The sequence below is a fragment of the Aquila chrysaetos genome, chromosome 4, assembly GCF_900496995.4.
Source record: "Aquila chrysaetos chrysaetos chromosome 4, bAquChr1.4, whole genome shotgun sequence".
NCBI classification, from domain to species: Eukaryota; Metazoa; Chordata; class Aves; order Accipitriformes; family Accipitridae; genus Aquila; species Aquila chrysaetos.
The window spans coordinates 12,975,168-12,991,117 of record NC_044007.1 but is presented as its reverse complement, the minus strand read 5'-3'; the positions used below and the strand labels follow the sequence as shown (position 1 = coordinate 12,991,117).

The window sequence follows — 15,950 nt, the reverse complement described above, 5'->3', positions numbered from 1 at the left end:
AAAAGCAAAGCAGTGAGGATAATGCACTCTTAAGTTTCTCGCTCCTTTGACTCCATCCCTGTCTTGGACAAACTTCCTCTTGTCTCCAAGGAGTTAACTGAGTACAGATTTCAGTATTCACCTCCCTAGAGTTTATTATGAATTTATTTAAAAAAATCCAATCCCTTCAGCTATGAAAATTACCCTCATTTGTCTATAAATAGGCTTAACCTCTTAAACTGTGTCAGATGCTGCTGATTCACCAATCTGATCTAGATCTTCAGATGTTCTCTGCTCCTGCGGCTCCAGGGCAAATGACTCATGCTGTTTGCAAGTGCCATATCCCACTGAGCCTGGCAGTACCACGATTCTGCTAGCAGTGTGTCTGCAGATTTCTACTAAAACCTGGGCAGGGATTTTCTCCTGATCAAGCTGAGCTCATCAACATCCTGCGGCCACAAAGCGGTATGTTGTATTTACATGAAAATCCACGTGTTTGCATTATTCCAGCCACAAATCAGCAGAGAATAATATATTCTAGAATCAAACAAATATGATAAAGGCAAAACCCTACTGATCCATGTAATCATTTCCCCTGGTGCATTTCCCTTCCCTGGTGACAGTCCTAGGGAGGTTGGTCTGCATTAACTATCACCTTATCTTTGAAATTGCTTTGGAAATGTGAAGGAGAAATGCCAAAGTATTTTCAGTCAATCTAAATGGTTTTTATAGTTTGTTCCTGGAAATCAGAGAGCCCTGAGCTGTCTGAATGTTTTCTCCTTACTCTATAAAGCATTTGTTTTTAAAAGCAGAAGGGATTCTTTCCCAGTTGTGTGCCTATTCCTAGAGTTGTCCCAAACCTTCTGCTACCTTTCCTGGGGAAGGGAAAAAATCTAGATGTTGAAAACTAGGGAAAAAACTCTTCTCCTAGGTATGTTTTAGGGTAATGATGCCCTTCTGGCTATGGGGCACCTGGGGACAGAAGAGGTTGGTGTTAGACAGCTAATGCCCATCTGTCACATGTTGCCGGAGTTTCCAGGAAGCCCCGGGCCTTGTCACTTGTTTGATTGCATTTGTGTGCTGATCTGTGGGATGGGCTGTGGACCAGGGAGCCACAGGGAAGAGCTGACTCTTTTTTGAGTTCTACTTCCATTATCCAGGTTATGGCATAAGGTGTTGCTCTTGCCTAACAAATGATCTGGATGCTTTGAAGCTTCAGCTGATGATGCTCTGAGGGTCATCTGTGCCCTCTGCTTTGAATCCCTTGTGAGTTCTTTGGAGCTTCTTTCACTGAGTGTTGCTGTTTTTCTCTTGACAAAATTTCCAGAGCCCCCTGTGCCTGCAGAAAAAACAGATTCTATTTACTGACATTTGTTCCAAGTTATAATGAGCAGAAAGACAACTCTTGTAGGCTCTAAACAGGATCCCTCAGCTGGAAGCCTTCAGGGCTTCAGACAGCACCTCCCAAGCCCAAAGACTGCCTTCTTTTAAAAAGGTCTGAATTATCCATTAAATATCACAGTGTCTTGAAGAATGTCTATAGGACCTCTCTGCTTTCCTCCTTGGTCAAGCCTTGAGCTGGTGCCCAGTTAAGCTGCTGGAGTCTTCTCCTTAAGATGCCATGGCTATGTATGCATTGCTTGCACAAGCATGGGTTAGTTCACACCATGGGTTACGGGAATTTGGAATCCTATTAATGGCTAATTCAGGTGCAAGGTCCACTGCAAGGTGGTCCCAGGGCTGAAACGTGGCCTGAAGCATATGGAGGCACCATCGACACAGCCTAGGTGATGAGGAGCCTTTCCATGCTTTTGCACAGGATGAACCCCAGGTCAACACCTTGGGGAGGAATTGTCCTCTGCTATCAGCTTCCTATCTGTGAACTTCAGTGCATGGCAGGGGAGTCTCCTCTGGTGGCTCATGCCTTTGTGTGTCTCAAAGGCATGCCGTCCTGCCAGGCAGCGGTGGGCAATAGCCGTGTACGCCCTGACCCCCTGGGCTGGCTTCCCACGTCATGCTTGCTAACGGTCCTCGTGCCAGAGGCAAAGTTTTCTTGACATGGGCCATATTCCGCAGTGCTCAGGTTGTCTCTAAGAGTAAGAGTCCTACCAGGGGAACAGATAAACAGAACAATGTTTGAGTCTCTGGTACTCTTTAATGTCATTTTCAGGGAAATACATGTGTCATAACAACATAAAGCAGGCATAGTTCCCTTGCTTTCAATCTGCCTGGTGCCAGGGTCCATGTCATTTCAGCATCAAAACAGATCCAGCAAGTTTGTGGTAACTTTGCTCTCCCAAGAGCTGCCTCTTTTTCCCCCTTGGTTTGTACTTGTCTCTTGTCTTCCAGCAGTCTTCCTCACCCCTGTCAGGGGATGTCACATACTGTTATGGTTAACATCTAATTTTCACTGGAAGCCCTTGTGAATTGGGCCCTTATCTCCACATACCATGCACATCAAAACGGTTTAATCAACCCTATTAGTGCCAGGGCTTGCTGCTGATCTGGATAAAACACTGCACTTTCCCAGCACTGAAGCTTTGTAGCCAAGTTTCACATTGTAGCACCCTCCATGCAGTTTGCTCTCTGCTTCTCAGGGCTGGACACATTCTCCTGCAGTCCCCCAGCTCTCACAGAGAGGTGTCAGGGCTCTGCTCTAAGGCTGAGATTGGTTTTGGCTGGTTTGGCAGGCCAGGAGCAAATTTGTACTCGAAATTTGAAAATTTGGACTTGAGAGTCCTTGGTGTCACTTCCTGGTGCTCTGGGCAGTCATTGTCACCTCCAAATGTGGGTGCAGGGCACCTGCAGAGCACATCTGCCCAGTTGTTTGGCCTGAGAAAGTGTCCAAGAGCAAGGAGAAACCGCAGTGACATGCGAAGACCAGGGCAAAACTCAAGGGATGTCATTACGGCTGTGACACGGGCGGACCTGAGGAAGGGGACATGCCTTTGCCCTTGTCCCAGCACACTTGCTTTAGGGAGGAATGGTGGCACATGGCTTATTCATCAGAAGACACAGCCTGATTGAGAAACAAACTTCAGAGGACTAGATATGGGAGGATTAGATATAGGAGGATGGTGTATAGACATCTTCATGACCAGATGAAGAAGCGGAGCAGATACTGCCACCTTTTCCCACCTCCAGTGGTATTTTACCCCATAGCTCACCCCCAGCTTAAAGCCAAATATCTCCCACAGCTGTGGGGATGCCTCGTGTTTAAAGCAGCCACGAGGCATCCACCTCACAGCCCGGGGCTGCTCGAGACGTGCTGGTCCTTGCTTTTCTCAGAAAGGGTTCTTGCAACATGAAAGAAGTGCAGGCAAACAAAGAGCCCCAGGGAGAGAAGTGACAAGCAGCAGCTGGAGCCGGCGGGTGACTTCCCGAGTGACAGAGCAGTTGGGCTCCTCGCTACTCTGCTACTATTTTGGAAACTTCAATAAACAGAAGAGGCCAGATCAATATCTCAGTTCTCCAGCACAAAACCTGAGGAGCCCCGTTGACTTCGGTGGCAACGGCAGCCTGAGACACCAGTTTCTCCATATGTGCTGTGCTTCGTTTTGACCCCAGGCAAACTCATCAGAAATAGCCGCTGAAAACATTATTAGCAGTCCACGAATTAGCAGGTCTCAGCTCCTTTGCTGGTGCAAGCTTGCATCAAGGAATTCATGCTCATTTGTGCCATGGAGAATATGACTGTTTAACTTCTGTGTGGGAGCATTCAAGCAGCTGGAAAGAAACTATGGATGTTTATATTTTTAAAAAGGGATTGTTTTTGCCGCTGTCAATTATTAATGGCTCTCAGGTCAGGCTAAGGAACAATGCCAGGCATAAATTACCCTGTACGCTATTCATATATGCTCTCCCCAATTGTTTCCTTCTCAGCTAGAGGATTCACCTCGCAGTGAACTCCTTGGCGTTTGGAAAAAAAGGACTGACGAAGCAATGAACTCGGAGTGCCCATTTATTTATGCATCGATATCTTTCCTACTTTGTCAGGTGTGTTTAATCAAAAAGAAGCAGGAAGTGCATTATAATTATAAACATATTACTGTGCAAGAAAAAGGCTGCCCTTAGAAAGAATCGTATTGTTTGATAAACAGTTACAGTGAAAAAACACGGGCTTAACCTATGAAGCTCTTTGCTAAGATCAAAGCAAAGCTGCCTGCCACCACAGGCTGCCTGTGCAGCAGGATTCAGCTCTGAGTTTGCAGCAAGGGAAGTGGAAGAAAGTTAAAAAGAAAATGCAACCTCCTCCCTTCCTTTTTTTTTTTGCCTGAAACTTTTCCCCTAGTATAAAAAATGACTCAAACATTAAATATTTGCTGCTAAAATTAATAGAATTAGTGATGAACCCAGCTGAGAACACAATAATTAGGGCCGGGTCCAAAGCCCCTTGCTGAAGCCCATGGAGAGACTTATTGTTTTCAACGGGATCTGGCTCGAGGTCCTGGTGAGCCAAAGCAAAGATGGAGTTACGGCATAACCCTGGGAGATCCTGGATCTCCCGCAGTCTTTCCATGTGACCTTGCCCAAACTTGCAAGCATTCATTAATCCCAAGCGCAGCCGAACCCAAGTCAGTAATCTGCTGCTGCTGTGAAAAGCAAAAGTCCTTCTGGGCGGTGAGACCGGGAGTGCTGTAGGTAAGACACAGAAGGGGTTTATTGCCCTTCTTAGTACTGTGGAGCTGAGCCACGGCCCTGCACTTAAATAAAAAAAAAATGGAAATTGTCCAGAGGAGAGCAGCAAAAATGATCAGAGGTCTAGAAAACATGACTTATGAGGAAAGATTGAAAGGGCTGGGTTTGTTTAGTCTACAGAATTTGAAACATCCTAATAAACTTTAAAGATATAAAAAAAATATGGTATCAAAAAGGGTAGTTGATTGCCCTTTATCTCTGTGGGGATGGCAGAAGTTACAGCAAAGAAGATTTATGCTAGACAGTATTAAAAGCTGTGAGGTTAATAACACACTGAAGTACGTTACTTAGGGAGGTAGCAGAGTGTCTCTCATGGGAGATTTTCAATGTGTTGGACAAGTACCTGCCATGAAGGACTGAGTAACTCACTGTTCCATGGAGCAGGCTGCTTTCAGCCATGTGGTCCTATGGTTTCCACGATCTAGTGACTGTCTCGGGACACCCAGGAAAGGGGCCTTGGAGGTGATGAGCCTTCACAGCACTCCCTGATTTGAAAAAAAGCGGCAGGTGCTCAGCCCTTCTAAAAGTTGACCCCCAAGTCAACGACCCTTTCTTAAAAGTCTCTTTTCCTTGGCTTCCATGGTTATTAAATAAAGATCAACAAATTCCCACCTCTTCATGAGGCTGTCATTGTATTTGTGAAGCACCTTGCTGCTCTCCCATGGGGGATTCCCATCTAAGTGAGCGCTCAAATACTTGAATATCAGGATTATGAGACCTCTGGAAAAACATGTGATGACTCAGAAAGTGTTCCTGGTAGTGGTGGCCTTGCAGATCCTGCTCAGGAAAGTCTCCTCCTGACACTGGAGAAAGGGGTACCTTGGTCAACCTTTGCTAGAAGTGCTTTCACCGATAGCACCACTGGGCACGACAATTGCAAAGCACTTGGGATGGTGCTAGGTATTGCTGTAGGTGGGCCAGGTGGTGGCCAGCACCTGATTAGAAAGGCAGCATCCCTTCTCCCCATAGCGTCTGCCCTGGGGCTGCATATCCCCTGCCCTGAAGCTGCGTGTGCTGCTGCCTCCCTATGACTGACTGACTCTGCCGGCTCTTGTCTGCCTTGGTAAGGCTCAACACTGCTTTCTGATTTCAACCCTTTTTGCAAAGAGCCCCAAGAGCTTTGAACAGAGTTTGCGTCAAAGCCAATTGACCACAAGACGGAAGTCTATCAGAAACCAGGCTTTGTATTTACTGCCCAGCAAACCCAAATTCCTTGAATTATGGGCACGAGGTAAGGAGTTTGTGAAAGGAAGGAGCACAGGGCTGCAGCCAGAGCAGAGCTGGCCATAGCCCTTGGGATCTCCAAGGACTTGGGGGGTGATGTGAGGGCTTGCCAAGGACCAGCGGAAGGATGCTGTGCTCAATGCTGCTGCGACTGTGCCTCTTCTTTGCACTCCCCGTTTCCTGCCTAGCTACAGCTGTGCAAGGTACTATTTGGTCCCTGCACGAATGCTGAGAAAATCACTAGTTATATGATATGGGAATTAGAAAAATCTGTTTGCTTCCAAGCAGAAACCAATGACTGTGGCAATGGTTTGCAAACATGGGGTTATGGCCCCAAGTCAACTTTTTTTCCTCGGTTCTGGGTACAGTCACGAGCCTGGCAGGAATCCGTGTCAGCTAAAATGCATGGCAGCAACTGGCGTCTCCTGGAGTTTTGGAGCTGAGTGGGGTCACAACAGGAAGGAGTTTGGGAAGGCGGCACTGCGGGTTTAGGAATAAACATCTCCCCGGGGCAGACTTTCCATAATTGGCCATGACAAGGCTTCTTTCTCCAGAGAGCTGGAGCTGGCCTGTGAGGAAGCAGAATGAATCACTGCTCTGGTCCAGTTTGGCAAGTGCTGTGATTTAGCCCTGCTTTGCACGGAGAGGAGATGATGATATAGACTGAAAGACAGTGGAGAAACATAGCCAAAGGCTTCTGAGCTGGGCGATGAGTTTGGGTTCCCACTCATTTTTTGCAGGTTTACTCAGATCCTTAGAAGGAAACCCTGGCAAAAACTGCTGGTACAAAACCAATTCCCTTTATCAACAATGCAGAGGGAACAATGGGGACTCCTGAACACAAAGCTCATACGAACAATAACAACCATTTTATTTTGCATTGTTAAAACAGCAGTTGATACACAATTCTTCTTTCCAGCCCCCCACTTCGTTAACTATTTCTGTCGCTCTTCCGCTCCCAGATACAGGCTTATGGGAGGGGATCTTAGCAGTTGGAGATGGTGTCCTGCAACATGGTGGTGACCATATGGCTGTGCAGCCTTCTGTGAAGAGGAGGGTTGAGCGTGGTTTCCTCATGCCACCCCGTACCCTCAGAAATATCCCACTTTCTTTCAAATATGAGGAAAAAGGGGTGTTGTTTCTGCCATCCTTTCTATGGATGGTGGTCATCAGTGCTATCTTTAAAGATCGCTATCTCAGCAATCTTACCAAGCCTGGTGACCTGACAGCAGTTCACAGCCTGTTCAGTATCTGATGATTAATCCCCTCCCTTTAAAAATATGCACTTAGTGGCAGAACCCCACAAAAATATTGGTGGAGCCAGAGCTGCTTTGCCAAGTGGCAGACTTAGACTTGCTCTTCTTGGAAAGCTGGTTTCCTGTCACTGGCTTTCTCTCATCGTTGTTTTCCAGTGGTTTGGAGAGAGGAGAAAGGGAAAAAAAAAAATTTTTCCTCACAAATACCTTTTCTCTTTTACATCCCCTTTCCTCCACGTGTCGCCTCTGCTATTCCAGATTTCAGGAATTCCATCAGCCAAAGGCTTTCCTAACTAACCCCACTGCTATCCCTGATGCAAAAGGAGAAGCAAGCTCCCTGCAAGACAAGATCCCTCAAAAAAGAAGACGCAGACAATCTTCATTTCCATCCCACATTCTCCTGCTCCTTTGGAGAGCAGGCAGATGGAACAATAATCTTCCCTGCACTGTGAAAGAGTGGCAGCTCAGAAAAGTCAAATCTGCATCTTGTTGCAATGTGAGAATTCAGATCAAAGCATCAGCCTTTTCCTAATTTCTAATTTGATGTTAGCAACATTAAAATTTTATTTCTTGTGAGATGACTGCCATAGCTAACGCAGGCAGCTGCTGCTGGGCTGGCTGCAAGACTAGAGCTTGGGGATTCCTATTCTAAATGCTCCCACCGCTCGAAATGGAAAGCTTGGTCAGCACCGAGCAGCAAAGGGCCATGGCATGCAACTGAGTTAGCATGCTAACAAATGCAGGTTACCCAGATCTTACTTTCCCTGGAGATACCAGCATTCCTATTCACCTTTCATTTTAAAGTCCGTACCAGGCCAAATCCTGCACCAGGTTCTTACCGAGTACCTTTTTCCTGTTTTCTGCTGAGACTCTGGGTAAGGCCTCTGGGCTGGGCTTAGCAGCACCACATGCAATACTGGTCAGCTGAATACAGCACGAGCACAAAGCTCATGACCTTTCTGGCAGAGCGTTTGGGGAATGTCTAATGCCGCTGGTGCCTTCAAGGTCAAGAGTTTGTGGGATCGCGTGAGGATTCCCCATGTGCTCTCTGCAGAGCAAGGTGGGTCCTTTCTGGGAAGAAAAGCACAGAACGTCCTGGGAAGTACCGAAGGTCATTTAGAGAAGGTTAGAACAAGGGACACACTGGAGTGTAAGGCACCCATGGTCAAAGAGTTTGTGTGGCAGTTTTCCCCTTGGCGTCCATGTGTCAGTCTCTGGATCATAGCAGTCCAGGGAATCCAAGTCCTCAATGACATTGTCCACGGTGAGACATCGTCCTCCTGTGACATACAGCTTGTTCTTGATGACAGTGGCCCCGTGATGCATTCGTCTGTCCCTCATGTCTGCACATTTAACAAACTTGTTGCCTTTTGTATCATAAGCAATTATTCTCCGGGTGTACCCTAAATGCAAAGCCAAAGGTGGAAGAGACAGATGGGAATTAGAGCTTATGGCCAGCAGAAGGAATAATACATTTCCTGCTAGTCTTCAATAAAACCTATTATACTGGTACATAATTTGGCAGAATTAAGATATCTAAGCTGGGAAGTGATGATGGGTCACAAGAATGCCTGCCTGTCTATCTTCCCTTCCTGTTTGTCCTTACCCTGTCTCATAGCACCTTGGCAGCCAAGGCCCAACGAGCACCATAAAACCCATCAGATCAGGCAAGCAACCTGTCAAACACAGTTGGAGCTTGCGGTTTTCTGCGTGTGCCTTCAAACACCCCAAAGTATTTCTTTTCACCCAACAGACTCCTGGAGTTTCACTCGGAAATACAGAAACCAATGCCACACGGGAAGGGAGCAACAATGCCTTGTTGGGTTGAAGTCATAGCTGTCTACTGAATGGAGCTGGGTACTCAACAGCACAGTGCCACCGGTGCTCGCTCCACTCCCAAAGCCCTCGGCGCTGCGTCTGTGCTGGCCACCATGCCAGTGACCCAATGGACAGCTCTTCCACTGAGGGGTGATGTAACCTTACATCTGCTGAGAGGTAAGGGCTGGTACCAGGGCCATTGCCCTGGAGCAATGGAGGTTTGGAAGCTTGGTACCCAGCAGTACCTTGCCCATGTATCTCTGTAGATAATCAAGAGTGCCCATGGCAAACAAACTGCTTTGGGCCACGTTTTGCAGGACTTGAAGCCACTTTCCCTAACAAAAATCAAGGCCTGTCTTGCTTAGGCCAACCCACTTCCCTTTGCTATGATGTGTCCAGTCATGCAAAAAGGACCTGAAATGTGATGAAAGCTATTTTTAAGAGAAAATATTATTTTTGTAGGTTTTACTGTTGTTGATAAACTAAAAGTGTTTGGCCAATATTTTGGCATGGAAGCTGGTAAATAAAGCCTGACCATGATGAATCTCTCTACTTTCAAGCAAAATGAAAGATGTTTAAAGCTAATATGAATTTCTGTGGCTTTTGTTAGATAAGTAAAAAATAAATTGAGAACTTAAGCTCATCAGCAGCAGACTTGGATCGATACAGGCCCTTCAGATTAATGCATTTGAAGATAAGAGAGTTGAAAATACTGTATTTTGGGCACTGTGGTCTGAGGTCAGGGTAATCTGCCACACAGGAACCTGATAGTCTTGGACCTTTTGACTCAGCTCTCCCCTATTCTCACTGCAAAGGGTAGCAGTGGCCTCCAGCTGAGAGATGACACCACGTTTGAGTCCTGTGTGATTTGGGTTCAGTCCCCTGCTCTGCTAAAGCTTCCTTATGTCTCATTTTCCCTTAAATAATCTAACACGTGCTTCCTCATGCCAGCCTGTGATCAGGTGAGCTACATTAAGGACTGTAGAGTGCCCAACTACCAATGACACGTAACCCATCAAAGTGCCATGGGCAGAGGTTGAAAAAGACACTGAGAAGTTTCCCCTCTCCGAGTGTTTCATGCTCCTCTCAGGACATTTCACAGTTACCCCCAGGAGGCAGCTACAGGACCAATCGACCCCTCATAGCCCTGTAGCCCACCCATCCCTACAAGCTGTCCATGGCCTTGTGGTAACTGCGTTCTCCACCCTTCCAAGAAGAGCAGTCAGGGAGTGCCAGACTGTGAGTCAGCAGGGGAGGAGCAGGACCCCCATGCCTTTGGCTTCCTCCCTTCTTCTCCAGAGCACTAACTTGCATTGGCTTTTCCCCAGTTTCTCCCCACCCAGGTTCTGCTACTTGGCGTAAGAAGGTGCCTTGTGGAGAACTCGTCCCAACTTCCATGGCTATGAGACCCCATGAGAGATGTGTATGGAGGGTGGACACACTCCTCCTCTCCTTCCCAAGCTCCATGTGCTTTTTGAGGGAGCATCCCAAGCAGGAAGGCTGCGAAATCCTGTAGGAGCTGGGCAGGGGGAGGTGGGCAGGGAGGGTGAAACAGAGCCCTTACCACCTACGATGATAATCTGGTCTCCAATCACGACAGCTGGTGCACAGACATTCTTCACCACTCTGGTCTCCATACGAAACCACGTATTCCTGGACACATGGTAAACCTGACAAATAAATAAAGATCCACATGCAGCTGTTTATGTTGCTTTTTAACTGGCAATTGTAATTACAGAGGAATTTATGGTCTTTATTTTGTCCTAATGAATACAATCCTCTGGCTTGAACTGCTGGAAATCTGAGAATTTATCCACTTTTTTTCCTAATATGTCCCCTTGGACAGCGTTCTACTTCTCCAGGCTTGTCTGCTCAGGAGATGCTAGCACACGCACTAAGGCAGAGTGTATCATCTGCCATGTGCAAGCTTCTTGGCTGTAAATCTTTGCATGGCCATTAAATCACTGTAACTCTTGGACAATGCTCTCCCAAAGTGCAAGCCGTTTCATTTCATTTTCCAGTTATTCTGTGTATTCCTGCCTTAGCCTTCACAATTTCCTGGGCAAACAAACCTCAACTTCACCTAGCTCTGCTGGCAGCCACAGTGTTTGCCCAGCTGCTATATTTGTGCTGGTGGCTGGTATGCACTCAGATTGGCAAATGGACTTGTTAATGGGACTTAGAGTGGTATCCAAGTCATCAATTTATGGGAGAAAAAGAGCTGTTGCCAGATGATGATCATTCAGCCATCTGTATCCGGGCGACGCAAACTTTTATGTCACGTCATCCGCTTCTTAATATAGCAAATATCTCCAGGACATCTCCCCACTAACTGATAAATACATTTCCTTCCCCCTGATAATCAAGTAGCATTATCAACGTAAAGAAGTATTGCTTATATGCTGGCTGCTATCTTAGCCTTTAAAGATCCTTCTTAGTTAAAACACCTAAACCAGTGAAAAACACTCATAGGGAAAGTAACACTATGATGTTGCTAAAGCATCAAATCAGATAAGAAAGGATTTCATGTATTTTTTCCTTCTAATAGACTGTAATTGCTGAAAGCAGGCAGAAAGCCAGCAACATGTGGCAGGAGCCACATTTTTAACACAACTGTTTATACGAAATAACTGTCAGTTTAAGTCCTGGCCCTTTGATGAGTGAGAATCTAATCGCTCTAATTATCGTGAATCTTTGCTTTTGCTGCGAGTGAGCAGGTGCGCGGCTGAGACCCAGCTTGGCCGCCAAGTGGAAAGCACTGATTTCGGTGAGATTGGCTACGAGCATGAAGCCAGGCAGGGGGGTCAGCTGCTGCCTGCTATAGCATCACCTGCAGCAGCCCTGGCCCCAGTGCCCACCAGTGGCAGAGCTGACTGACACCCAAAGAAGTACCTCGGGGCTTGTGCCTGAAAAACACTCCAAGGGGAAAATGAAAGAGTTGCAATGCTCCTTGCAGACAAGACTTCCCTGAAGCCATGTGTCAACTCATCTTGCCTCTCTCTGCAATTCCCAATAAAGTTTTTTTTGGGGGGGTTGATTTCCTCAGGAGGGTGGTGAACTGCTGAATACCTTAGATGAAACTGCCTATAACAAGCAGGACTGACCATTACCTGGATCAGCCGGACAGGGTTTTGCATAATGTCTTCTCCCCCAAAGAGGTAGACCCTCTGATCTTTGGCAGCAACAGCAGGGTGAAGGACGGCAACAGGCATGTTTGCCATGCTCTCGCAGGTGTTGTAGATGCTATCATATCTTTCCACAGAATTCAGGATTTCCTGGTTTTCACCAATTCCACCGAATGATAAAATGTAATTTTTATATGCCAAGCTTCTGTGGGAGTAACGTGGAACTAACATGTGCTCAACCAACCTCCACTGATTGAGTTTGAGGGAGTAAATGTAAATATTATCACTGACCGGGCTTTTCTTATTGCTAACAGGCATTCCTCCCAGCACATAAATATTGCTGTGTAAGCTCACTGCAGAGGCTTTGTACAGGCGCACGGGAAGTTTGGCCAGGCTTAGCCATTGGTTTGTCTTGTCGTCATAGAGCAGGACGTCTCTCGTCGTCTGCTGGCTGTCCTTCCTGCCACCAATGACTATGAGGAACTCTTGGTTGGAGTACCTGCGAGGAACATGCTGTATGGGCTTGATGTCAGGCGTGTTGGTGCTGTACAAGGAAAACATATGTCTCCGGGCTGACTCAAGTATGCTCCTGCAAGTGGGTGAGGACTGAACGAGGGAGTCATTGGCAATGAAGTGGAAGAGGAAAGTTGGATGGACGTACTGAAGCCGGACCTTCTTGAACAACTCTTGGATGTAGCCTTGTCTTGCCTGGAGGTCATGCCGGATCCAGACCATCAGTGCCTCAAAGACCTGCTCCTCCTCCCCACAGAGCTCATCGTCCCCAAGGTAATCGATGAGCTCCAAGGGACAAAGGTCCTTCAGGTCGTCAGAAGAGGCCACCTCAGGAAAGCATTTCAAAGCCATAGCCTTGGCTTTCTTATTGAGGCTTTGGCAGTTCAAGACTTTTGCCAGTCTAATCATGCTCAGACAGTTGTCAGGAGTCAGCTTGTCTTGGAGGTAGGCAGAGCAGGCCTCAAACAGCTTAGCATACTGCAGCATGGAGGCTGTCTCCAACAGGCACAGGACATTCTCAGCGGATATAAGAATCTCCCCTGTGTAAACGTAAAGGATAATCTGATCCAAAATCTCGGCGTCGATGCCCTTCAGGATGACTTTAGCCTGGCGACTCTCTCTGAAGTCGTTACAGAACATTGCCTTGAAGTATGGACTGCTGGAAGCCAGCACATTTCGGTGGCAGGGGATTTCAAAGCCCCTGGAGCACAGGGTAACATCAGTCAGCATCCCGCTCTGCCGCAGAGCATTCAACTGCCTCAGCAGTTCAGAGGAGAAGTCCTGGTCTTTGAAGAGAAACTCCTCAGCGGATCCCTCCTCCATAGCAAAATAGGAGAGAGATGAATTCTGGACTTGGCAGAAAAAAACAAATTCTTAGCAGCTTTTATTGAAATATCCAGCTCCAAGGGAACAAATCAGGACTTTGATGTTGCTCTAAATATCCGTTCACTGTTAATGCATAAAAATGGAACATGGGTTAAGCACAGTGGGAAAATAATAAAGAAGCTAAAAGGTCACTAAGACCCTTTAAAATTTTCATAAAGTTATCAGATAGGTTGCAGCTCTGAGGTCAGCACTGCCTGTGTCCCTGGCAAGAAGCAAAAGCACTGAAGTTATCTCACTGATTTGGGATGAAAGCTGGACAGCTGAAGCAATTGGTTTGTTCATTTTAATCACATTGAATAAATGCGCTTAGACATTTATTCACTATTTTAAAGTATTAGCAGTTTAGTAGCTTGCGCCTCTTTCCCCTAGAGTTAGTCACTCCCAAAGAATGTAAATCTGGCGGAGCTGAACTCTGCAGCAGAGCAAACGAAACCCTAGAGACTGGGAATCTGCATTAAAACGGTTATTTATTAACTCTGCTTAGCTGTGGTTTTTTTATGTTAATCAGACACACAATGACTAAATTAAGTGCCAGGCAGAACAATATGATGAGTATCTATTGGCATGGCTAACTGCTCAACCTGCAGTGAAACGGTAGGGTAGAAACGTTTACCTTCTGTTGTCCTTCACTGCATGCACTTACTCTCTGTCGTTTATTCTCTGCTGAGATTTTCCACAGCTAGAGCCTGGATAAAAACCTATAAACCCACAGGACGTTTCTTTCAGTAGGTAAGTGATTCATAGAGGGTGATTTCTGGACGTGTTTATTCTGAAGTCACTTTTGCCGCTTTCGGGAGCTGTGCGCAGGAGCGGCGAGGCGGTGGGGCATTGTATACATTCCAGCGCTAAGAATAGGAGCACACGGGCTTCTCACTGTTATCACATGTGACGCCGCCGCTGCCTTTTGCAATGACCTGGCCGGTACTGAGCATGCCCGAGTGGTGTTTTTCTGGCAAATGCTTACATATAATAAATAGACACGGAGAAGAAAGTTCACTTATAAAAGTCCTGGCCGCCTGTTTGGAAACAGCGGCAGGACCCTGTCCTAAAGTGCCTGGGAACTCTAGAAGCCTGTAAACAGTCTGCAACGCCTCGCGCTAGGTAATGCACCGTCACCCTAGTTTCATGGAGAAAGAGGGAGAGAGAAGGCCTGCCAGGGACCCTGGTGGGACGGACCGTGTCTCCACCTTATGGAGAGATCTGGGGAGTGTCGGCCCGTTGCAATCCGGTGGGAGATGCTGATGCACCAGGACTCCTGCGCCCACGGCTGCCCCAAGGTGGGCAGGGAGAGCCCAGCTACCTCTGCCAAGCGGAGAGTGAAGTTCACTCTTGGAGCAGCTTATCTTTATGACGCTGCTTGATATTTCACATAGCAAATATCAGGTTGTGGCCTTTTGTGTAAGGATCTCGGCTCTCTGAAACCCTTAGCAGAGAGCTTCTCAAGCAGGTGGCTTGAGGAAGCTCAGCGTTATGGGTAGGAGGACTGGAGCGGGTTGCTGAAGTGAGTGCAGGAAGCTGGAAACCAGGGTGCCAGGGTGGCAGGTCCCGGGGTGGCACTTAGCTCCCCAGGGCAGACACCTCGATGGGGTCCCTAACTGCAGGTGCCTGCACATGAACAAGGTGTCTGAGCTCCTTTTGCAGCCAGTGAGGTCTAGTCAATACAACCAAGTCTGCTGAGTTATTCAGGTCACCGGTAAGTATCACCTATATTTGGGCAGGTGAACAGTCCTCCAGGCACTGCTAGGTCTCCACAGGTTCTCAGCTGCCTCAATCACATGTAGGTGTCCATATTTAACACTCCCATGTAGCTTTCTGTGATGATGAGCCTAAATCCATCCCCAGGGCTGGGACCAGTCAAGTGCCTCGTGCCAGCGGAGGATCCTCCACAACCCCAGCTGGTCCCCAGCTGGGGTCTCCAGCAGGTCCAGTGTGATGTGTCCCAGCTCTGTGCTAATTTCCTGGGTTTTTCAAGAAAAATGGCATTGGCTGCCCATGCCTGGGTAACTGGATTGGGCCCCCTCATCTGTGCTGAAGTTCCTCCCTTTTTTCTGGGATGGGACTGAATCCAAAATGCCATTTCTAAGCATCACTACCACAGGGAAACACAAAGGTCAAAGCAAAACTCCTTCTCATTTTCAAAGCCAAGGCTCACGGGTGAGTCATGTCTGCGTCTAGTCACAGCGAGGCAGATGAGCGAAAATCGTTGGGAGCCACAGAGCACTTATGTCAACTCCCGTGCCGCGCTGGTGTTTACAGTCCTCCATATGTTCCTGCCCCCGCGTCCGCAGCCCAGCAGACTGCAGGGATGGGGGCAGCCTGTTCCGCTAAAAACAGCAGCTTTGCATCACGGGTCGTGCCGTACGTGGCCTTTCCCAGAGACTTTTCAATGCAGCATAACAACGTAGTGAAACGCCTGAAGGCTAGTCAAAACCCTGAAGGCCCAGACCCGTGT

At 47.4% G+C, this 15,950-nt stretch overlaps 1 protein-coding gene and 1 long non-coding RNA gene across 2 annotated transcripts; one reads left to right on the top strand and one right to left on the bottom strand.

Annotated features, from left to right (window-relative positions):
- Positions 1–327: 327 nt before the first annotated feature.
- LOC115340799 lies at positions 328–10,479 on the top strand. The gene is made up of 3 exons (XR_003923178.1): positions 328–444; positions 8,911–9,152; positions 10,304–10,479. It is a non-coding gene; the product is annotated as an uncharacterized LOC115340799 (long non-coding RNA).
- KLHL38 (kelch like family member 38) lies at positions 6,752–14,340 on the bottom strand. Its single transcript, XM_030012821.2, has 4 exons — positions 14,112–14,340; positions 12,086–13,561; positions 10,540–10,645; positions 6,752–8,560 (listed from the first exon to the last, which is right to left on the bottom strand). The coding sequence occupies exons 2-4, from the start codon at positions 13,433–13,435 to the stop codon at positions 8,274–8,276; spliced, it is 1,743 nt and encodes a 580-aa protein (XP_029868681.1). The 5' UTR covers positions 13,436–13,561; positions 14,112–14,340; the 3' UTR covers positions 6,752–8,273.
- Positions 14,341–15,950: the final 1,610 nt, after the last annotated feature.